This window comes from Leptonychotes weddellii, chromosome 4 (assembly GCF_054177405.1).
Source record: "Leptonychotes weddellii isolate Sample4059 chromosome 4, ASM5417740v2, whole genome shotgun sequence".
Classification (NCBI taxonomy): domain Eukaryota; kingdom Metazoa; phylum Chordata; class Mammalia; order Carnivora; family Phocidae; genus Leptonychotes; species Leptonychotes weddellii.
This window is the reverse complement of record NC_138372.1, coordinates 75,521,720-75,546,762: the sequence shown is the minus strand read 5'-3', so window position 1 is coordinate 75,546,762 and position 25,043 is coordinate 75,521,720. Positions and strand designations below refer to the sequence as shown.

Sequence of the window (25,043 nt, the reverse complement as noted above, 5' to 3'; positions counted from 1 at the left end):
TTTAATGTTGTGAAGAAAACTGTCAGGTAGCCTAAGAATTTTTCTTCTCAAAGGATGACTGCAGTGAATAGTATATACTCAGTATTTCCTTTCACTTCTTTTACAAAAGGAAGCAAGTTACAAAGAAAATTACATAGAAGCCTCTCTTGAAAGGCATGTAATTTGAGGTAACTTACTTTGGATGCACAAATACCAATCTTTCTTTATTTAAAACATTCAAAATGTAACCAGACGGCCATATTACTAATAAATAACTCAAGGAAACTGAAACCAGCAAAATAAAAATCTATTACTTTTATTAAGATTTTTCTTAGACCTCCACTGACAAAATAGTATCTTTTTAGGAATTACCTGAAATTATGTTTTATTTTATAGTGAAAGTAAGTTAAATGCTCACAAAAACATAAACCTCTTAAGAGGTACAAAGAATACAAACGCCTTCACACAATTCATCCTTCAACTATGGAGGCATTCCAAAATTTCCAAGAATATTTTATTTGTCTTCATTTTGCCATAGTTTATTTTTGCTGTTGCTTGGTTAATAAGAATAAATAGAGTAACTGAGTAAGAATTATAGCTACCAAAAATTTATGTTTATTTTCATTATGTGCCATTTTTGAAAGTAAGAAGGATTAAAATGAGAAAAATTTGCCCTCCAGTCAGAATTAGTAAATATCCTTGCATTTGCCATGTTATGTCCTTTTTAATTTAGAGAGCACTATATAATGACTAGAAAATTATTTTGCTTCTGTCTCCAGTATGTGAGGAGGCTTAGGGGTAAATCTCATGGTCTCTGTATCTCAATCTTCTCATTTCTGTAATCAAAATAATCTCTCCATTGCTTCAAAATAATGTGAAAATTATGGACTAGAAAAGTCAAGTCAATTTGAGTGATGGAAGAAATAACACTTCTCAGAGGAGTGAAAGGTCAGAAATCACAGGGTGACTTATGCAAGGAAATCCTCTTTAAAAAGTTCCTCAAGAAGAACATTCACTTAGGGCGCCTCGGTGGCTCAGTTGGTTAAGCGACTGCCTTCAGCTCAGGTCATGATCTTGGAGTCCTGGGATCGAGTCCCACATCAGGCTCCCTGCTCAGTGGGGGGTCTGCTTCTCCCTCTGATCCTCTTCCCTCTTGTGCTCTGTCTCTCATTCTTTCTCTCTCAAATAAATAAATAAAATCTTAAAAAAAAAAAAGAAGAACATTCATTTATAAATAACAGTCCTTCTGTATCAATGAGCAAGAACTATATTCCCTTGGTTACTGTTACTCATTTGTTGAGGCCTGTCATAGGAGTTCAGCAATTTTGAAATTCATCCAAATCTTGTTGGATGCCTACTATGTGATGGAATTTTCCTATGCCTTGGATTACAGATGGGAGGGAAAAAACACTCTGATTACTTCATAACCTATAGGGAAAGTCAGATTGCAAGCTATGCTAAGTGAAAAAAAAATTATGTAAAATCCCTAACAAAGCATGTAGAAGATAGTCAGTGCTCAGTTACTGGTATCTAAACATAATTTCAACAGCAGTAAACCCAGTAATCAGCCCCAAACTAGCTCCTTTAGGGCTAGTTCAAAGCCTTTTTCACTGTTTTATGTAGCACAGTGCTTGTTCATTTTAGGGCCCTATAAATGTTTGTTATATGCTACTGATGAAAAGTAAAATAATCTTAAGATTCTCTAAGTGCATCAGTAGGAAAAGGAACACTATTAAAAGGACATAAATATAAATTATTTTGATTGAGTATAAGATCATGTTCCTCTTGCTACAGCTAACACCTCAGTTTCTCAAGTTGCAGAATAGCATGCTGGGAAACCAAATGGTATAGTGCAATTCATTAACAGTTGTTGGTTTGTAAGTTTAATTTATTAAGTATAATCACCTTTTGTTACTATTTTTTTAAGACTTTATTTGACAGAGAGAGATAGTGAAAGAGGGAACACAAGCAGGGGCAGTGGGAGAGGGAGAAGCAGGCTTCCCACAGAGCAGGGATCCCCATGCGGGGCTCGATCCCAGGATCCTGGGATCCTGACCTGAGCCAGCAGACGCTTAACGACTGAGCCACCCAGGCGCCTCCACCTTTTGTTATTAGTTGACTATTTTAAGTGTATTAGACTTACAAAAGATAAATTCATGTATTAGTTTTTTTCAGTTATACATTTCCTATTGAAATATTATATGTGCATAATGATTTCTTCTTAAAAATCCCTATAGAAAATCGACAGTAACAGTAAGATTTCAGGCTCTGGAGTAGAATGGTCTTGGGATAAAATCCTTACCTTGTGAAAGTGGCTTCCACATCTGAGAAATGGAAATAATAATTGTACCACCGTAGCAGAATTGTTGAAGACTAAATAAGGTCATTTATATGGTGGTTTAGTATAAAGTCCGACACGTAGTATGTGCTCAATGTATATTGGCCTTATTATTGTAGGGAAATACATATTGAGCATACTTTCCTTGCATCTTTAAATACTTGAATTACTCCCTTGTGATATTGATTAACCTATTTGTTTCCATTATTAACTTGTTTTGGCACTTGAATCTTCTGCTTAAAAAAAAATTATATCTTAGAAAATTAATCAATGGAATGACAGCTGAAGTTTGTTTTAAAAGAAAGGGATCTTTCTCACCTAAAGAGCTTAACTGTCTTGGATTAAGTTTTTGTTGCATTATGAAACAATGGGAATTATACTCCAAGAAAATCTATTAGGAAATATTCTTTTGATATTGTAAACAAGTAGACTTAATATAGCATTTATATATGAATTATTTGTAATTTTAAGTTACATTTATTTGAAGACTGGATCTAGTTTTAAAGAAGGAAATTAAAAGTATGCTTTATTACTATTAATTTATTAACATTCTTAAATTTTATAGATTTGTTTTAATTGACTAACTTTCAGGACAAAATTAATTCATGCTGTTTAATCAATAGTATAAATTACTTTTTTCCACTCATACTATCTATGGATTAGTAGTCCTAAGAAAAAATATCACAAGATTTGTTATTGTAAGCATAGTTCAGCATGAACTTTATTAGATATATTAATTTTATAAAATGACAATTGTAGATGTATAAATAATTGATTCACATCTCTTAGGCTTATAAAGTACTTAGATATATATCAACACCCCCCAAATGTTTATGTAGTTATTTAATTGACTTCCTAGCTAATTTTTAAAAAACATTCTGTAATAATCAGACAAAATTCATGGAAGTATATTGTGTACATATGAAATTGTTCATTTTGTGTATTTCAGTTGAAAAGGAGTTGAACGCCACTGTTTTATTTCTTTTTTAAGACTGATTTATTTATGGGCGCCTGGGTGGCTCAGTTGGTTAAGCGACTGCCTTCGGCTCAGGTCATGATCCTGGAGTCCCTGGATCGAGTCCCGCATCGGACTCCCTGCTTGGCAGGGAGTCTGCTTCTCCCTCTCCCACTCCCCGTTTGTGTTCCCTCTCTCGCTGTGTCTTTCTCTGTCAAATAAATAAATAAAATCTTTAAAAAAAAAAAAAAGACTGATTTATTTATTTGAGAGAGAGGGAGAGTGAGCGTGTGAGTAGGGGGCTGCAGAGAGAGAATCTCAAGCAGACTCCCCACTGAGTGCAGAACCCCACACAGGGCTCAATCCCACAAATCTGAGATCATGACCTGAGCCAAAATCAAGAGTCAGATGTTTAACTGAGCCACCCAGGCACCTAGAATACCACTGTTTTAAAAGCATAGAGGGCCACATACTCATTCAGGTCTTGAGGAAGTTGGCAAATATAGCTGATATATCTCAAAGTTTGGGCTTTATGATACAACCATGGCAGAGGTTAAAAAAAATTGTGCGAAACCTCACATATTTTCTTGAGTCCAATAATGTGATGAAGCCAGCTAGTATCAGCTCTTCAGAGGGTGAGCTGGTTGTTAAATACAACCATTATGAAAAATTAAAAATTAAATTATATAACCTTATATTCATATAAATCATATTAAAAAGAAATGTAACAAATACTAAAAACTCATTGCTTCATAATTATTTATTTCATTTTTATCTTCATTGTGCTCTTGCGGATATGTCTATTATATCGTATGTTGTAAATTCTAATTTCTACTATGATGGAAATGTTCTATAAAACATTAGTCACTAGCCACATATAGTTATTGAGCACTTGAAAAATGGCTGTTACTAAGAACTAAATTTTTATTTTTATTTAATTATAATGAATTTAAATATAAATTTGAATAGTTATATGTGACTAGTGGCTACCATGTTGGACATTAAAAGTTCTACCTCATAGAGTTTGAATAGTAGGTGAATTAGGAAGTAACTTTTGCTATGTAGCCAGGCACTTTTCTAAGTGCTTTATATGAATTAACTTGTTTAATCCTCATAGTAACCCTATGAGATAGATATTACTAACCGCACTTTGAGGAGACAGAGGCATAGATTATGTTAAGGGACTTGTTCAATACCATGCACCATGAGAATAATGGACATCAAGACTCAACCCGTAAGTGGTCTAATTTTAAAGTCAGACCTCTAAAAACAAATTACTGTTCTTTGTGATAAAATTTACAAAATTTTGTTCAAACACTCACTTCATTAGAAACTATCAAGGTTGATACAACCTATTACAAAGCCAAGGGAGAATATCCAGTGCAATAAGAAGTTACTTAAAAAAGAACAAAACAGGCAAAAGAATAATATTCATTCATAGATTAGTGTATTGAGCAAGGTAGTGTACTGAGTATTATTAACCAGCTCATGAGCTCCAGAGCCTGGGGTTGCCCATTTCAGAAGTTAATCATAGTACATGTCTTTCGTGTTATATGAGTTGAGGAGTATGCTTGCTTTCACCCCCTCAAACCCCTGAGAACCTCCAACTCTGTTTTGACACTGGGTAGAGGTTCAATAGACATATCTATCTGGCTCAATATTTGACAGTTTTTTATTTTATTTTTTATTTTTTTAAAGATTTTATTTATTAGAGAGAGAGAGCACAAGCATGCAGAGGGGCAGAGGGAGAGGGAGAAGCAGACTCCCCGCCGAGCAGGGAGCTCAATTTGGGGCTCGATCCCAGGATCCTGGGATCATGACCTGAGCTGAAGGCAGACACCCAACCGACAGCCACCCAGGCACCCCATGTATTTGACAGTTTTTTAAAAGAACACTTAAAGCTTCATTGAAAAATAATTAAAATGTCCTTAGGTGAAAATTTATATGTATTGTATATTATTGGATAATTACTACTTTATTTGCATACCATTGGGTAGAATTTGTCAGATATGTTCAGTATCTCAAAACTGAACTATCTCTTGCTTCTGGGTGAGTGAGACGAGAGATATTTCAAAAATCCTATTCTATTTGATTGTCACAGCTTAACTTCAGACTATAACGTAAAGTTTTTGGCCTTTAAAGTCCTAAGTAATCACATTAAACTCTCTTTTATTGTATAAGATATCAGCAATAAATGATTCTTTTAAGAAAACTTATGTTTTCTGCTTCTAAAATTTGTTAAAATGCAATATTAATTTATAAATGCTACTAAATTTTTGTTATTATTTTTAAGTTTTAATTTTAATTTCAGTTAGCATACACTGTTATATTAGTTTCAGGTACACAGTATAGTAATTGTTATATTAGTTTCAGGTACACAGTATAGTAATTCAATACTTCATACATCACCCAGTGCTCATCACTACAAGTGCCCTCCTTAATCTTCATCACCTATTTAAACCATCCCCCTACCCACTACCCCTCTGGTAACCCTCAGTTTATTCTCTATAATTAAGAGTCTGTTTCTTGGCTTGTCTCTCTCTCTCTATTTTCTTCCTTTGATTGTTTGTTTTGTTTCTTAAATTCCACATGAGTGAAATCATATGGCATTTGTCTTTCTCTGACTTATTTTGCTAAGCATTATGCTCTCTAGCTCCATCTATGTCACTGCAAATGGCAAGAGTTCGTTCTTTTTTATGGCTGAATAGTGTCCCTATATATATATATATATATATAAATATATATATATATTTACCACATCTTTATCCATGGGCTGGTACCATATCTTGGCTACTGTAAATAATGCTGCTATAAACATCGGGGTGCATGTATACCTTTGAATTAGTTTTCTTGTATTCATTGGGTAAATACCCAGTAGTGTGATTGCTTGATCATAAGGTAGTTCTATTTTTAACTTTTTGAGGAACCTCCATATTGTTTTCCACAGTGGCTGCACCTGTTTGTATTCCTACCAATATTCACAAATGTTCCTTTTTCTCCACATCCTCACCAGCACCTATTGATTCTTGTGTTGTTGATTTTAGCCATTCTGACAAGTGTGACATGATAGATCATTGTAGTTTTGATTTGCATTTCCCAGATGATATGTGATGATGAGCTTTCCATGTGTCTGTTGACCCTCTGGATGTCTTTAGAGAAATGTCTGTTCATGTCTTCTGCCCATTTTTAAGTTGTTTTCTTTTTTGAGTGTTGAGTTTTATAAATTATTTATAGATTTTGGATACTAATCCTTTATCAGATATATCATTTGCAAATATCTTCTCCCATTCCAGAGGTTGCCTTTTAGTTTTGTTGATTGTTTACTTTGCCATGCAGAAGCTTTTTATTTTGATGTAGTCCCAATAGTTTATTTTTGCTTTAGTTTTCCTTGCCTATGAAGATATATCTAGAAAGAATTTACGGGATGCCTGGGTGTCTCAGTCGGTTAAGCATCTGCCTTCGGCTCAGGTCAGATCCCAGGGTTCTGGGATCAAGACCTGCATTGGGCTCCTTGCTCAGCAGGGAGCCTGCTTCTCCCTCTTCCTACCACTCCCTGCTTGTGCTTGCTCTTTCTCTCTCTCTCTCTGAGAAAAAAAAAATTTTTTAAATCTTAAAAAAAAAAAAGAAAGAAAGAATTTGCTATGGACAATGTCAAAGAAGTTACTGCTTGCGGTCTCTTCTAGGACTTTTATGGTTTCAGGTCTCATGTTTAGGTCTTTAACCATTTTGAATTTATTTTTGTGTATGGTGTAAGAAGGTGGTCCAGTTTCATTCTTTTCCATGTTGCTGTCCAGTTTTCCCAACGTTTGTTGAAGAGACTCTTTCTTTCCATTAGATATTCTTTCCTGCTTTGTCAAAGCTTTATTGACCATGTAATTTTGCGTTCATTTTTGGGCTTTCTATACTCTTATATTGGTCTATATATCTATTTTTGTGCCAATACCATACTGTTTTGATTACTGTAGCATTGCAATATAACTTGAAGTCTGGAAATGTGATGCCTCTGTCTTTGCTTTCCTTTTTCAAGATTACTTGGGCTCTTCAGGGTCTTTTGTGGTTCCATACAAATTTTAGGATTGTTTGTTTTAGGTCTATGAAAAATGCTGGTGGTGTTTTGATAAGGATTGCATGAAATGTACAGATTGCTTTGGGTAGTACAGACATTTTAACAATATTTATTCTTATCTGTGAACATGGAATATTTTTCCATTTCTTTGTGTCATCTTCAATTTCTTTCATCAGTGTTTTATAGTTTTCAGAGTAGAGGTCTTTCACCTCTTTGGTTAGGTTTATCCCGAGGTATCTTATGGATTTTGGTGCAATTGTAAATGGGATTGATTCCTTGATTTCTCTTTGTGCTGCTTCATTAGTGATGTATAGAAATGCAACAGATTCGTGTACACTCATTTTGTATCCTGCAACTTTACTGAATTCATGTATCAGTTCTAACAGTTTTTTGGTGGAGTCTTTTGGGTTTTCGATATACAGTATCATGTCATCTGCAAATAATGACAGTTCTACTTCTTCCTTACCGATTTGGATGCCTTTTATTTCCTTTTGTTGTCTTTTACTGTGGTGGCTAGGACTTCCAGAACTATGTTGAATAAAAGTGGTGAGAGTGGACAGCCTTCTCTTGCTCCTGACCCTAGGGAAAAAGCTCTCAGCTGAGAGGATGATGTTAGCTCTGCATAAATGGCCTTTATTATGTTATGTTCTCTCTAACCTACTTTGCTGAGGGTTTTTATCATGAATGGATGTTGCATTTTTTCTGTTCTCTTGAAATGGTCATATGGTTCTTATCCTTTCTTTTCTTGATGTGATATATCACATTAATTGATTTGCAAATACTGAAACACCCTTGCATCCTGGGATCAAATCCCACTTGATTGTGGTCACTGTTTTTTTTAATGTATTGTTTAATTCGTTTTGCTAGTATTTTGTTGAGAATTTTCGCATCTATGTTCACAAAGGATATTGGCCTGTAGTTCTCTTTTTTTAGTGGTGTCTTTATCTGGTTTTAGTACCAGGGTAATGCTGGCCTCATAAAATGAATTTGGAACTTTTCCTTTGTCTTCTATGTGTTGGAATAGTTTAAGAAAAATATGTATTAATTCTTCTTTAAAAGTTTGGTAGAATTTTCCTGTAAAGCCATCTGGTCCTGGACGTTTGTTTATTGGAATTTTTTTGATTACCGACTTAATTTGGTTTCAGTCTGTTCAAATTTTCTATTGCTTCCAGTTTCAGTTTTGGTAGTTTATGTGTTTCTAGGAATTTAACCATTTCTTCTAGGTTGTCCAATTTTTGGTCATACAGTTTTTCATAATATTCTCTTATGATTGTTTGTATTTCTGTAGTTTTGGTTGTTATTTCTCCTTTCTCATTTGTAATTTTATTTATTTGAGTACCTTCTCTTATTTACTTGATAAGTCTGACTAGAAGTTTATCAATTTTATTGATTTTTTTTCTAAGAGCCAGGTCCTGGTTTCATTGCTCTGTTCTAGTTTGTTTTTAGTTTCTATATCACTTATCTCTGCTCTAATCTTTATTATTTCCTTCCTTCTGCTGGTATGAGGTTTTGTTTCTTGTTCTTTTTCTAGCTTCTTTAGGTACAAGGTTAGGTTGTTTATTTGAGATTTTTCTTGCTTCTTGAGGTAGGCCTGTATTGCTATAAACTTTCCTCTTAGAAAAGCTTTTGCTTCATCCCAGAGGTTTTGAACCATTGTGTTTTCATTCTCATTTGTTTCCATGTGTATTTTTAATTTCTTCTTTTTTTTTTTTAAAGATTTTATTTATTTATTTGACAGAGACAGAGACAGCGAGAGCAGGAACACAAGCAGGGGGAGTGGGAGAGGGAGAAGCAGGCCTCCCGCCGAGCAGGGAGCCCGATGTGGGACTCGATCCCAGGACCCTGGGATCATGACCTGAGCCGAAGGCAGTCGCTTAACCAACTGAGCCACCCAGGCGCCCAATTAATTTCTTCTTTTATTTCCTGGTTGACCCATTCTTTGTTTAGTGGCATGTTATTTTATTTCCATGTATTTGTGGTCTTTCCAGATTTTTTCTTGTGGTTGACTTCAAATTTCATAGCATTGTGGTTAGAAAAGATGTATGGGATGACTTCAGTTTTCTTGAATTTGTTGAGACTTCTTCTGTGGCCTAATATGTGATCTATTCTGAAAATGTTCCATTTGCACTTGAAAAGAATGTGTATTCTGCTGGGTTAGGATGGAATGTTCTGAATATATCTGTTAAATCCATCTGTTCCAGTGTGTCATTGGAAGCCATTGTTTCCTTGATGATTTTCTACTTAGATGATCTGTACATTAATGTAAGTGGGGTGTTCTTGTTGGATTTCCCCCTTATTATTATATAGTGTCCTTCTTTGTCTCATTACAGTCTTTGTTTTAAAGTTATTTTGTTTGAAATATGTATTCCAAGTCTGGGTTTCTTTTGACATCCATTTGCATGATAGATGTTTCCCCATCCCCTCACTTTCAATCTGCTGGTGTTTTTATATCTAAAATGAGTCTCTTGTAGACAGCATGGGCCTTGTTTCTTGTTTTTTTTTTCCATTTTTTCACCTTATATCTTTTGCTTGGAGCCTTTAGTCCATTTAATGCTAGTAAATGGTAGTAAATTTTAACATAGGACAAAGCTGTGAGTACTGAACTAAATATGAAAGATTAGCATTTATTCAATTCCCAAATGAAATTAGCTATAGCTCTTTCTGGTTATGTTAAAGGTATGTTTTAAATATTGATTTGTGAAAAGTATGTGAAATCTTTGTGAAAATGTAATAGACCTCAAATACATTTCTATTAATGATTCAGTAAAATAGTTTATTAATTTTGAATTAGAATTTCATTCTTTTTCAGCTTGCTAAAAAGAAATGAAAGCTAAAAACGTGTTGATTCAAAAATAATATGAGAGATAATCTGTGCTATTTGGATAGCAAAGGAAGGAGCAATAATATATATCTGTAATTTGTAAAACCCTAAATTTTGCTGGAAATAAGAAATTATTATATTACTAATTTAATTTAAACTCATTAATTAGTATGTACACCCTTTTTATATAAAAACGCTAGAAATTAAAAGATGAAATCAAATATGATGACTACATTTAAAGATCTTGTGGTCTAAGGGAAGAACCTGATAAGTAAACCAGTAAAATGTGATGAACTATTAAGATAAAAATGACAAAATGCTGTGGGGACATTTCTGAGGGCCATTTAGCTTAGACTACATTATTAGGTCATGTAGTACTTGTTGATAATAATCTCTTTTTTTTTTTAAGATTTATTTATTTTTTTGAGAGAAAGGGTGAGAGCAGGGGGGAGGGGCAGAGGGAGAGGGACATCGAGCAGACTCCACGCTGAGCATGGAGCCTAATGTGGAGCTTGGTCTTACCACTCTGAGATCACAACCTGAGCCAAAACCAAGAGTCAGACGCTTAAACTACAGTGCCACCTAGGCACCCCATCTCTAATTTTTAAGTGAGATAATTTGGATATTCCTTAAATATTTTGAATGGCTTTACTTCATTCTGAGTAGTTGGTGATGTATAGGGTAGAAATGCAAGAAAAACATCAAGTCCTAGCTCCCTGATCCCTTACTCACAAGGAAAACTCCCTTTGCCTGAGTTACCTATTAAATGCAAATAACTTTGTGAGATAATCTCTTAAATATTACATAATTAACCCTTAATATGTGTATTTATTCATAGGCTACTTCTATTGACAGTCAAGTTTTGATGAGAAGACAATAGTGAGAAAATTTTGATCCATCTTTCCCACTTTTAGTTCTATTTCTCGTTATAGATTTTGAAATTGTTATTAGGTACCTGTAACTTTAAAATTGGAAAATCTTGCTGGCAGATTGACATTTTTATTATTATTTAACCTTAGTAATGCATTTTGCCTTAAAGTCTAATTTGTCTGATACTGGTGGTATACCTATACCAGCCTTCTTTTGGTTAGTATTTGCATAGAATAACTTTTTTCATCCTTTATAACTTTTTGTGTCCTTATGCTTAAGGTTTATATATAATCTTAATCTCTTAATTGTAATTTTAATCCATTTACATGTAATGTAATTATTCACATGTGTGTATTTATATTGACTATCTTACTACTTGTTTTCTCCTCTTCTACTCTCTCCCTCCACCCAACTATTGCATTAATTTTCTCTCATTTATTTCTTTTGTATTAACAAAGTATTTTTAAAATTCGACTTTTCCCTCAATAACTTAGCTATTAAATTTTTTATTATTCTTTTACTATTCTTTTAGTAGTTACTGTAGACATACAACATGCATCCTAAATTGATTACAGCCTAATAAATATTAGTATTTTTACTACTTCCTAGACAATGTTATGATCCAGTGCACTTTCACTCAGTTTAACCTCTAATATTTTTTTTTTTTTAAAGATTTTATTTATTTGATAGAGAGAGACACAGCGAGAGAGGGAACACAAGCAGGGGGAGTGGGAGAGGGAGAAGCAGGCTTCCTGCCGAGCAGGGAGCCTGATGCGGGGCTCGATCCCAGGACTCTGGGATCATGACCTGAGCCGAAGGCAGATGCCTAACGACTGAGCCACCCAGGTGCCCCTAACCTCTAATATTTTTATCGTATATTTCAGTTTTCATTTATAATAAACTCCATGTGACATTATTACTTTTTATAGTCAGTGTCCTTTTCATTTACCCATGTATTTATAATTCTCAGTGCCCTGTATGCCTTCCTGTATTTCTTTGTTTCTATCTGTGATATGCTTTCTTCCTAAAGAACTTCCTTTAATACTCTTCAGTATTTCTTTTATTGTTGCCAACAAATATTCCCTGCAAATGTCTTTATTTGCCTTCACATTTGAAGGATATTTTCCTTCTGAATAGAATTCCAGGTAGAAGATATTTTCTTTCACTCCTCAAAAAAATACCATTTCATTGTCTTCTTTCTTCCATCAATGCTTTTGAGAGGAAAGCTTTCAGCCCTTTTTTGTTGCTGGTTGACAGTACTGCGTCTTTGTTTTTTGGTTGTTTTCAGTGTTTTCTTTTTCTTACTTTGGTTCATAGCAATTTTATTGTGATCTGCATGAGTTTCTTTATATCTACCTTTTTAAAGGTTTTAGAACTTCTTGCCTTCATGTCTTTTATTAGTTTGGAGAAGTTCTTGGTCTGTTTCTCTTGAAATATCACTATTGTCTCATTTTCTCTCCTCTCCTTTTACGATCCCAATTATGTATATATTTGCTCTGTTGTCTTTTTTGTCTCATGTTTATTTGTTGTTATTGTTTTTGTTGTTTTCTTCCTGTATTTTCCTTCCTATTTGCTTTTTATGCTTTGGTCTAGATAGCTATTACTGACCCATCTTTAGTTTGCTTGCCCTTTTTTGCTCACCTATCCCATCTGTTGTTAAATACATGTGCTTAGTTTTTATTTTTTTTCTATCTTTCTTTTTTCTTTTCTTTCTTCACTTATTTTTATTCGCATATTTCTTTTATTTTTTTCCAATTCCAGTTTCCTGGTAAAGTTCACATTCTCATTATGTTGTTTTTGAATATATTAATCCTTGTTATTTTAAAATCTATGTTTGGTAACTACACTTACTGGATTTTGTATGCATCTCTCTCTATTTTTTTTTTTTTTAATTTCTTGGCAGTTTTTAGTCCTTAGTTATTGGCAAGCCTAGGCTTTTTTACCAAAAACCAGGCCTTGTATATGAAAATTTATAAATGCTATCGTTAACTTATTATCCTGTCATTTAGTAAATAAATACAGTGTGGACTAATCACTAATCACCTTCATTCACAAGGGCTGAGCTGATTCAGTCTGCTTGTCTACCTCTGGTTTGTCCCACTTGTAGAGTGTAGCTCTCCAAGGGTTTCAGCCGATTGTTTGCTAGGGTTCTTCCTTCTTTAGCTATTACTACACTTGTTTTTGTTTCCTCTGGACCATTAGAGTACAGAAAGTTATTCTCTTCTTCACAGAGATTTTCTGTTTAGATTCCTAGCCTTTTACCCTATGTAGTTCAAAAAGTAAGCTCACTTTTCTGCACTTTCTTCTGGTTCTAATTTCTGTTCTCTTACATTCCCCAAACCCTGTGTCTCTGTAGACCTGAGAGATTGCCAAAATCTCTTGGTGTCTCTTCTGAGCTGTGGTCCTCTATAAGATTCATAGCCTTCCTCCTTCTGCTATGAAATGGTTGATTTCCCAGGGTAAAAGTAAATCCTGAACTGTAATCTCACTTCTCTGCTGCTATCTTTTCTCTTGAGATCTTGGCCCCTCCAGTCTGGCTTATTACTTCAGGTAGCTCTCCAGTGTTCCCAAAATATTTTTAAAAGTTATCTTTCAAAAGCTAATCTATCATAATCAGAAGCAGATGTCAACAAATTATTTACTGAATGTTTTCTATGTGCCAGGTTAGTGCTAACTGCTGGTTGTACAATGGTAACATGATTTTTAAAATACCTAAAACATACAGTTAGTAAGTTATATGTGTGTGTGTGTGTTTATAAATGATATATTTTCTGACTCAAGGAACAAATGTTCTACTGACTAACATGGAAACATGACACATAAACATTGGTAAGTGGTTATGTTGGAGGCATATAACATATACTGTAGGTTCTCAAAGAGGGAGCACTTAACTTGGCCTAGAGATGGGTGTAAGTAAAGAGAGCCAAAATGCTTCATATAAGAGTTGTGACCCTGGAAAGGAATTCCGGAGATTGAAAAAGAGTCAAGTACAGGATGTCATCTACGTGACCCAATACAACTTCTAATTATAACATATTAATACTGAAAATGTACTCCATATTTCTATTTAAAACACTAATACATTTGAAAAATCAAAATATGTTTGAGGATATAAAAGTTAGTTTACAATTTTTAACCATGACAATTGTTTTCTCCATAGGTGTTCAAAGCAATGAATATCACACAAATTCGGAATCCTTCTCTGCCTCCTCCAGAAAAAATGCCTGAAGCCTATTCTGCAAAGGTTGCTCTTTTTGGTGCTGGGCCTGCAAGTATAAGTTGTGCTTCCTTTTTGGCTCGATTAGGCTACTCTGACATCACTATCTTTGAAAAACAAGAATATGTTGGTGGTTTAAGGTAATGCCTACACTTTTTTTCATGTTTATAGTATCAAAAATGATGGTGTAGGGGCGCCTGGGTGGCTCAGTCATTAAGCGGCTGGCTGCCTTCGGCTCAGGTCATGATCCCAGGGTCCTGAAATGGAGTCCCGCATCAGGCTCCCTGCTCAGTGGGAAGCCTGCTTCTCCCTCTCCCTCTCCCCCTGCTTGTGTTCCCTCTCTCGCTGTGTCTCTCTCTGTCAAATAAATAAAATTAAAAAAAAAAAATGACGGGGCAAAACAATTATGAATATTGTTGGTTCATAATCATATAGGAACTTCAAGCTCTCAGATCATATTTTAAATGTTCTTTTTCCAGATACTCAATTTTGATTTCATTATTCACTTTAAATTTACAGTTGGCATTAAGCAATATTTATTTAAAAATTTCTCTGTCTAGTTCTGTGAATTTAAGATAAATCTCAGCAAAATATTTTATGGATGGAGGAACCAGTCATATAAAAACTCATTTCATCCCTGTGAATCTGTCTTTTAATGGAGATACATCTGAAAATTACAGAAATTAGAGATGGGAAAAACCTAGTTCTATAGAATATTAGACAATTCATTTTGTTGTGTACATAGACATGTTTTCCTGCTTACATATTTTGAATTTAAAATCTCTTAAGTTTTGCATTTGATTAAAATTATGTCAGAGTCTACTAAAACTGTCCCATTTTAATGTACATTTATGCAGTTTTCTTTACTAATATTTGATATTAATCAGCATCATTATTATAAATCAGGAGTCAGTCATAGTCTTTTATTCCCATGAAGATTCATTCATTGAAATGAAAAATACTTACTTTGTATCAGTGACTTTCAGATATTCAAACCACACTTAGCAATTGGATGGAGGGGCGTGCCTGGGTGGCTCAGTTGGTTAATCATCTGACTTGATTTTGGCTCAGGTTATGATCTCAGGGTCCTGAGATCAAGCCCCACCTTGGGCTCTACACTCAGCAGGGACTCTGCATGAGATTCTCCCTCTCTCTCTCCCTCTGCCTCTCCTCCCTGCACTCTCTCTCTAAAATAAATAAATAAATATTAAAAAAAAAGAAATTGGATGGAGAAGTTTGCTTCATTTAAAGTAAATAGAACTCTATAGTGAACATATATTACATTTGTGATTAGAATGAAATAAAGTTTATTATAAATAGGTAATGGGTATTGCTTAAAACATTTGATGTAAAAATGAGAAAGGATTTGGGTGGGAAGTTAATAATATTACTTAATTTATTGTGTTTTTCATAAATATGTCATCTTGCATCAGAAAATCATGAATTATAAAATACTGTCATTTGGCATATCTGTTGTACTTAGCATTTAAGTGTAATGGCTATTGAACTATTCTCAAAGTGAGTTTATCATATTTAAACATCATAGGGAATACATTTAATCAAATTGTGACTAAAATTTGTGCTTATGTTTTTTATATTTTATGAAACCTATAAATTTGTGTCTATAATTACAAAATTTCAATATTGGTCAAATGACTATATGCTAAACCCAAGATAAGCTTGCATTAATATAGAACTATTTGATTAAATCATCAAGCCAAGGTATCATATAATAGGAAAACCTGTTGAAGAGGATCTGAAGCATAAAGTGAAGAAAACATAACCTGATTCTCAAGAAATAATTATTTTTTCTGTATTTTCTTGGGAAGTAATCCTTCCAGTCAAATTCTGTCTTTCATTCTTTTATATCCCCTTTCTCACCAGATAGTCTTGCCAGTGATCTCATTTACTCTCATTGTTTCTGTTACCAGTTACATGCAAATTATTTAAAAATCTGTATTTGTCCTAACCTCTCTCTCTGTCCTGGCCATACATTCACACCTTGGACATCTCCTCTTATAAACTTCACTATAGCAGTAGCAGTATTGCTCCTCTTCCTGAGTTTCCTCTCTCAGTGGGTGGCATCACCAAGACATATGGGAGTTATTTGCACTACTCTTCAGTATCCTGGCAATTTATATTTTGTGAATACTTTTTAAGATGCCCTTTTACCCCTTCACCTCTATGCCCCAAACATCTCACCACTACAGTGTAGCCTCCAAATAGTTCTCTTTGCTTGCTGATCTGTCTTTTTCAAATTCATTTTTCTTATAGTTTTCTAAATCTGATTATATCACTCTTCAACTTGAAATCTCAGTAGCTCCCCGTAATCTAGGAGACAGTGGATCTAGTTTGACACAAAAGCCATGACCTGATATTACCTACCTTTTCTTTCCCTCCCTTCCTCCCTTCCTCCCTTCCATTCTCCCTTCAATATTTATTGATCTCCTATGTGCTGGTCATTATCTCAGGCACTAGAGCTCAAAAATAGACAAAGCAAAGTGCTTGTTCTCATGGGGCTTACATTCTAGTGATAGGAGGCAGACAATAACAAACAGTAAACCAAATATAGAATATGTCAGGTGATGATAAATTCATTAGGTTTTTTTTTTTTTTTTTCTTTTAAATGGCAGTTTAGTGATATGTACCTAGCACATCTGATGCCTGGAATAGATTTTTTTTTTTTTAAACGTGCTTATTGTCTAGTCTATGTAATAAAGTTATTTTCAAAAAGAATTATGTAATAATCAGTAATAAAAATTATTTTGATTCCTTCCTATAAAACGAGACATTGACAATTGAAATAATTTCAATATTAAAGATATAGTTCACACAGTTTCACTATTTTAATTTTAATTTGAAAGACAAAAACTCCTCATAGTTGTTCAAAATTACAGAGTTGAAGTAATTCATACTGTGTCATGTCTATCTTTTATCACTTCCAAATCAACCGTTTAAACATTAGAACAGGTAATAGTAAGGGGTGGAGACACATGCTGCTTATGGGCAGTTGGAACAAGGAATGCTTATAACTGAATCAGCCTGTGCCAGTGGCCAGTGTTTAACTGAAATTTCCCACATTAACTTCCCTGTAGAGCTCAATGTTTATTGAAGAATGGGTAATAAAAATGGGACAATTTAAAGCTTATACACATACTACTAGAACTCTAAGCAACCATAGTGATTCTTTAGAATTTAGATCTACTGAAGATTTTTTGGGAGGGCGGGGAGACAGAATACCAGTGACATTGTTGAGAGCAGCTCATGGTGAAAATACAAAACAGGTTTATTTTAATCAGTCTTATAACTGTTTTAAATAGTCTAACTCAATACACCCCCTTATGGCCTGCACCTGGGTTTGGAATTATGCTGGTAAGGGAATAGAGATGATGGAATTTGGGGCTTGAGCAACGCATAAAATGGAATTGTCTGAGGGCCTGTGTTAGGATGGAGGACCCAAAGTTTAGTTTGGGGCATGATAAATCTGAGATGCCTATTAGACATCCAAGTGAACCTAAAGGTCTGGAATTTAGGTCTGAGGATAAAAATGTGAGATTTATTACATGTAGATGGCATTTAAAGCTCTGAGACAAGGAGGAATTCATCTAGTACTCAGGGAATCTGACTGCAGGGCTGTGGTGTTCCTGCTAAAGCCTCCTGCCACCACTCTGCTTCATTTGCCATTCCCTGAACACAGTATGCATTTTTGTCCTCCTCCCCTTTCTCTTCCTCCCCCTTGTCATTTTCTTTGTCCTCTGATGCCTTCCCTCTTCTCCACTTAACTGAAAGTTGATCATTTGTCACATTTCACCTGCCTGATTATCTCATCCCATAATAAGCTTCCCCTTCTTTGAAACACTCTGGTTCACATTGATATTTTACATTTGTCGAACAGTACTGCGTATGTGTGTCTATCTCCCTTCTGTCTGCTGACCTCATCCACTGGTGAATAAAATATGTCACAATTACAACTGTCCATATTCACCTCTCTGTGGTGCCCAGAGCATTATGATGAGTTTGAGATAGTGTGGCTAGAGTCCACAAGTCAGCTTAAGAGATTTTTATCTCTGACCTAGGCCCAAATTTACTCTTAAATATAATCTTATATCCTAACTAGATGGAAAGCTCCTTTAGTATAGGGCATTGATTTTATACTGTTAAATGCGTTGTATTTTCTGTAGTGCTGAGCATGGTATCTTGCTAATTGTTTTATGTATGAAAATTAATTGAATGGTTAAGTTCTTTAGTCACCAAAGAATGAAAAATCTGCATGTGCACTTTGGAAGACTTGGCACTGAATGATCCATGAGCTTCATCTTCAACAATTACTTATTTTACAAATTTATTTACATAATCCCTGGATATATCTCTTTCATTGCATGTACTACATTTTATTGTAATTATCTGTTTATGTAACTTTCTCCACCAGAAGGAGAGTATATTGAAAGTGGGAATTTGGTAAAATTCACCATCAAGTCACTGCAGCTAATGCTGTATCTGGCACTTTGTAAATGCTTATTGAATAAGTAGATATCTGAATAAATGAATTACTATATGTTCATGAAAATATATAGCCTTTTTATTGCTATAAAACATTGAAGAGGTATTTGCCCTTAACTTTGGTACTCTATAAACTGTTACACTATTGAAATGATTATATTTTAGGACTCATTTTTTTAGGTGCAAACAGCGAATGCTGATATTAAATAGGATTACTTTTTAATGACTGTATCCTTTTTTTGGGGGGGACACCTATTGCTTTAATAGAAGAAGATTGGTTTACTATAAAAAGTGTTCTATAAATCACATGAACTAATCCCATAATATCATAAACAGCATGGTAATACAAAGTTCAGATTTGAATTTGAACCAAGCTAGTGGTGTATTTGTGGAATATATATGTATGTGTGTATATGTATATATGTATATTAAACACTAAAAGTAGTTTCAGCTAATTTTTGTGGGTTTTTTTTTAAGATTTTATTTATTTATTATTTGAGAGAGAGAGAGAGAGAGCGCAAGAGGGGGTAGGGTTAGAGGGAGAAGCAGACTCCCCGCCGAGCAGGGAGCCCGATGTGGGACTCGATCCCGGAACTCCGGGATCATGACCTGAGCCGAAGGCAGTCGCTTAACCAACTGAGCCACCCAGGCACCCCAATTTTTGTGTTTTTAAGATTTTTTCTTAGGAATTCATAGCATTGTTAGTAGATAATTCAATTAAATACTTTAATAAACTTAAAAGTGTTGGAATTACTTTTGACCAATTGTCTATTTATTGTTTTCCACTGTTTATATTTATTTACATATCATTGCTACTGTTTCTACTGTTGTTCATATAATATTGTGTCATGCATATAAAATTTGGATGTTCTCACACTCATATGATATGAAAATACTCTTAGAAAAGGTGCTTATTCCTTTAATACTGATCAGTATAGACATGTTGCATTTTTTAAAGACTAGTGATTTTTTTCCACAAATGCTTCTTTTTCTTTTCTTTTTTTTTTTTTTTTTTCTCAGTATTTCTGAAATTCCTCAGTTCCGGCTACCCTATGATGCAGTGAATTTTGAGATTGAGCTTATGAAGGACCTTGGTGTAAAGGTAAATGGAAAACATAACACATGTGTATTGCTCAAAGAGAAAGGAGTAAGCTCTACACTAAAGATTAACAGCAAAATGTCACACATTTTAGGAAAGAACAATTAAAAGCTACACCAGGCAGAAGCAGAAAGATGCTTCTCCTTGCTTAGGGCATTTGTCTGTCTACTGTCTGAATGCCACTAGCCTGGAAAAGGGCAATCAATAGTTCTCATCTGGCACGCCTGCATGTGATTAATTGTCTGTAAGAAACAAATTCCTAAATTGCTTTAGGGGTTCACTGCAGCTAATAGAAGGATTTGGTTTCTTTAATCACATTTTTTTCATGCAAGTTGTATGCACTCTGAAACATTTGTATTTCACAATTTGAACCGTAATTTCTTACAGAGATTTATTTTATTTATTGTATGTATAATGTCAGTAGTGTTAATGTGATAATCCTTTCTTAACATAAGCAGCAAATCAGCGTGGGAGAAAGCAACAGCTTTGTGTTTTTCATTATTTTGTGAAGTAAATGTTCTTTTAAAGATGGTCAAAAGTTAACATTTATACTTTGACAATTTGTAGATATTCCTATTCCTTTCTATTAATTACAAGTATTATACTCTGGCTCTTCACTTGAACATATTGCTATTTTTGTTTCAAAAATGTTAATTATATATAGTAGTAGATATATACAGTATATTAATAAAGTAGTGTGATTTACATAATACATTCTGTAAGTGCATGCAAAAGATATTTCGAAAAGTGATTAACAAACTCGTGGCTCTTGCATTTAGAAATAAAAACTAAAATAATCAAAGGGGGAAACACTAAAAACAATTATTTTGTGCTTTTACACTTTTAATTACATTTTGTTTGGCAGTGGTTGAGATGAAGCATTTGCACATAATCACTAAACAAAAAACCTTATAGCAAGTAAGTACACAGAACAAATGTGCACAACTTTATGAAAGCTTGGCATTCAAAAATAGTGTTCAAAATAGATCATTTAAGGATGATTATTTGATTTTTAAAAATATATTCTGAAAAGTTCTTTAAATGTCTTTCATTCTGAATACAAGTTCCTACCTAAATCTCAGTAAATAAGGAAAATATTTATTAGGACTTCAAACTAATATATTAAGTGTAAACTAATATACTGGGTGTTAGTACCAGTTGAAGATGAATCAGTAATGTATTAGGTGTTAGTACCAATTGAAGATGAATCAGAAATTAATTTAAAGCGCTTCTCAATTTACCTTATAAGTAATTGCAAAATCACATTCAATTTTTGCAGTGCCAGATATATTGCCTAAATTAGGGCTTACCCATTACTCTCATTAGGAAGCCCATCAAGGACATAGTAGTATTGAATGTACTGAGTGCCGGAAAAATAGACATTTTAGCTTTAGTCATGCATCTTTTTAATTTTATAGTCAGATAACTTTGACAAAGTCAATTAATATCCCTAGATTTGGTCAATATCTGTTCAAAGGTAAAAGTGTGTACTACCATTTATGTAAAACATAAACTTATCTGCTTATATATGCAGAGGATGTCTCTGGAAAGAGAAGAATCTGATAGCATTAAGATTGCTTTGGGGAAGGTGTGGGAAGAATTTGTTACCATTTTGAACATTTGATTTTTAAACCTTGTGAATTTAATATAAAAAAAATTAGAACCTAAATTATTAATTTTTAATAAAAATTTTATTTATTTGAGAGAGAGACACCGAGAGAGGGAACAGAAGCAGGGGGAGCGGGAGAGAGAGAAGCAGGCTTCCCGCCAAGCAGGGAGCCCGATGCGGGGTTCGATCCCAGGACCCTGGGAACATGACCTGAACCGAAGGCAGACGCTTAACGACTGAGCCACCCAGGCGCCCCTAGAACCTAAATTAAAGAGGAGGTTAATACTCTATTGTCTACCTCTCAGGTTGTTTTAAGATGAGAAAGAGATATGTATTAAAACTTGCTTTGTAAAAATTGAATTGTATGTATAGTTACAAGGAGAGAGCAATGAGATTCTTTTTCAGTTTTGAGGACTTGCAGGATAGGATACTTGCAGCTTTTATGACTTAACTTTAGCCATAAGAAGATACATATTTTTTAAAAAGGTCTACATTTATTACCTCCTATTTCTCCTCACCAGATTTTTCTTAACGTCCCTTCTGTTTCTACTTCTCAGCTAACATTTTATATTTTTAAGTCAACAATAATTTCCTGGCAATGAAGTGAATTTTGCTCTAAGTTCATACTGTTTGACTCCTGTGCAGCATATGACACATTCTCATGTATGTGTCTGTCTGTACATATGTATGTATGCATGCATTTTTGGCTTCCATGATCTATAGCGTTATCTTGGTTATTCAATTTTTCTTTCTAATAGGTTTGTTTCATTTATTCAACAGCTAATAATTGAGAATTTACTTTTGCCAAGTAATAAAATAAGGACTATTCTAAAACCATTCTTTCAAACTCCAGTCCTGTATTCTTTTTTTTTTTTTTTTGTAAGATTTATTTATTTATCTTAGAGAAAGAGAGAGACAAAGAGAGTGAGAGAGCATGAATGGGCAGAGGGGGAAGGGAACAGGGATAGAATCCCAAGCAGACCCCCCACTGAGCATGGAACCCGATGTGGGGCTCAGTCCCACAACCGTGAGGTCATGGCCTGAGCCAAAACCAAGAGTCAGATGCTTAACTGACTGAACCACCCAGGAGCCCCAAACTCTAGTCCTATATTCTTAGTAGTTGAATGAGCACATCTATCATTCAAATAACATTAACTCATCATACCCAAAGCCAAATTTAATTCATCTTTACTCCCAACTATGTTCTTAGTTAAATTTACTGTTGGATAATTTCAGTTTATTTCATATCTATATAGCTTGGTTATTCTTAATTTTAAATTTTTACATTTTTCTAGTCAGATATTGCCACCAAAAATAATGAGACTTTTATCTGCTCTCTATTTGTACATAATCTATTTTTTCTTACACTATTTCATTGGCTGGAATCTCTAGTATGTTATAAAAGAGTATTAATACATGACATCTTTTTTTGTCTCTGAGATAACATTTTTAATCATATTGAACAGATATTTTATTTTTCTAGACTTAGAATATTAAAATTTTATTTATTTTTTTATTTTAATGGTGGAGGGGTGTTAGTTTTTTTTAAATGCCATTTTAAAGACCTCTCCTACTCCCCCTGCTTGTGTTCCTGCTCTCACTATCTCTCTGTCAAGTAGATAAATAAAAAAAATAAATAAATAAAGACCTTATATTCGGTTAACGTATTGAATTAGGGTTTGTCTGCCTCTCAGGTTGCATTCTGGAATGTATCCACTTTGCATTCTGGAATGTATCCACTTTTGCACTGTTTTATTATATCTGTACATATACATTTGCTCTGTTAGTCTTTTTAAAGATTTTCTTTTTCCTACATTTATTTATGCAATTGATTTTAAAACTGGAAATATAGCAGGGGATAGTCAAATACCGTTGCTGTCCTTACAGAGTTTCAAATCTACTGAAAGCCTGTTTTTATTTGCTTTATTTATTTGTGTTTGTTATCTTTGTAAGGTTTTGGTAATAGAATTATGGTAGCCTTATAAAAATAAATTTCCAGCATTTTATTATTTTCTTATTGGTAAGAATATTGCCAGCATTTTATTATTTTCTTGTTGGTAAGAATATTGCCTTGAGACTTATCTATTTTACTAAATTTGAAAATACTGTGTTTCTGACCTCAAAGCCTTTTTATGAGAGATGGAACTTTGACATTTTTTTTAAAATTTGTTCTAAAGTTTATTTATTTAAGTAATCTCTTCACCAAACGTGGGGCTCAAACTCACAACCCTGAGATCAAGTGCTGCATGATCCACCAACTGAACCAGTTAGGTGCCCCTGAATTTTTTTTTTTTTTTTAATGCTTATCAGTCTTTTCACCTATTTCATTCTCACGTCAATTGGCCAATATATATGTTCCTAGAAAAATTTGTTTCACTGAGACTTTTGGATTAATTAGCATAGATTTAAACATGTTATCAACTATACAATAAAAATATCCCATCTGTGCTTCAGATTATATTTGCTTTTGCATTTCTAAACTTATACATTGTTTTCTTAAGTTTTTTTTCTTGATAAGAGTAGGTAGTAGTTTCTATTAATGTATTCTTTAAAAGAACCAGCTCTGTTTTATGTTTTCTTATTCCCTAATTAATTCTTTCTTCCTGCCATCCTTATACTTATTTATTATTCTTTTTTAATGTCTTGAGTTGTATACTTTTTATTTTTCCAGGTTGAATAATTAAAACACTTTATATTATTAATTTCTTTTTGAATAAACCCTTGTCAGCATCTATATGTTTTCATTAGTATATTATTGTTCTTTTTCTTCAATAATTATAGTTTTGTTTTGTATTTTCCTTTTACACAGAATTGTTTAGGGTAATATTTTTATTTGTTCATGTATTCTTGTGATAGACTTCAAATTTTTGTTTTTTTTATTTTACTTATCAGTATATATAATTTTTAAATTCTCAAGTATACTGTTTATTTTGCTTCAAATCTAGTATAATAAAATTTGTTTGTTAGAAGAAATAGCATCTTAGCTATATTTTTTATAAAATCTCTGTATTTTATAATAAAAATTTTAATATAGATCACTGAAAATTATTTTTAACCCTAGCAGACTATAACAGAGTCTCTTATGATATTTATGTTAGACAGTGTCACTAACTTTTATATTAAATACTCTTTTTTTGTTTGTTTTGCAATTCAGAGACTAGGTGGATATAAATACTTTTGTTTCAGTCTTTACAGTATTTCTAATGACTTCATTATTAAAAGCTAAAAATGTAAATCTGCATAAACATCTTGTACTTTTCTAAATATTTTTAATCATCATACATTACATCATTAGTTTTTGATGTAGTGTTTAGTGTTCCCTGATTCATTGTTTGTGTATAACACCCAGTGCTCCATTCAGTACATGCCCTCTTTAATACCCATCACCAGGGGTGCCTGGGTGGCTCAGTCGTTAAGCGTCTGCCTTCAGCTCAGGTCATGATCCTAGGGTCCTGGGATCGAGCCCCACATTGGGCTGCCTGCTTGGCAGGAAGCCTGCTTCGCCCTCTCCCACTCCCCCTGCTTCTGTTCCCTCTCTCGCTGTGTTTCTCTCTGTCAAATAAATAAATAAAATCTTTAAAAAAAAAAA

General features: G+C 33.7%; 1 protein-coding gene across 1 annotated transcript in view; it reads left to right on the top strand.

The window, feature by feature from the left end:
* DPYD (dihydropyrimidine dehydrogenase) overlaps nucleotides 1-25,043 on the top strand; it is a 741,385-nt gene that overhangs the window by 179,635 nt on the left and 536,707 nt on the right. The window contains exons 4-5 of the mRNA XM_081817099.1: nucleotides 14,190-14,386; nucleotides 19,767-19,848. Coding sequence (XP_081673225.1) covers nucleotides 14,190-14,386; nucleotides 19,767-19,848 — 279 coding nt within the window. The remainder of the gene's footprint in view (nucleotides 1-14,189; nucleotides 14,387-19,766; nucleotides 19,849-25,043) is intronic.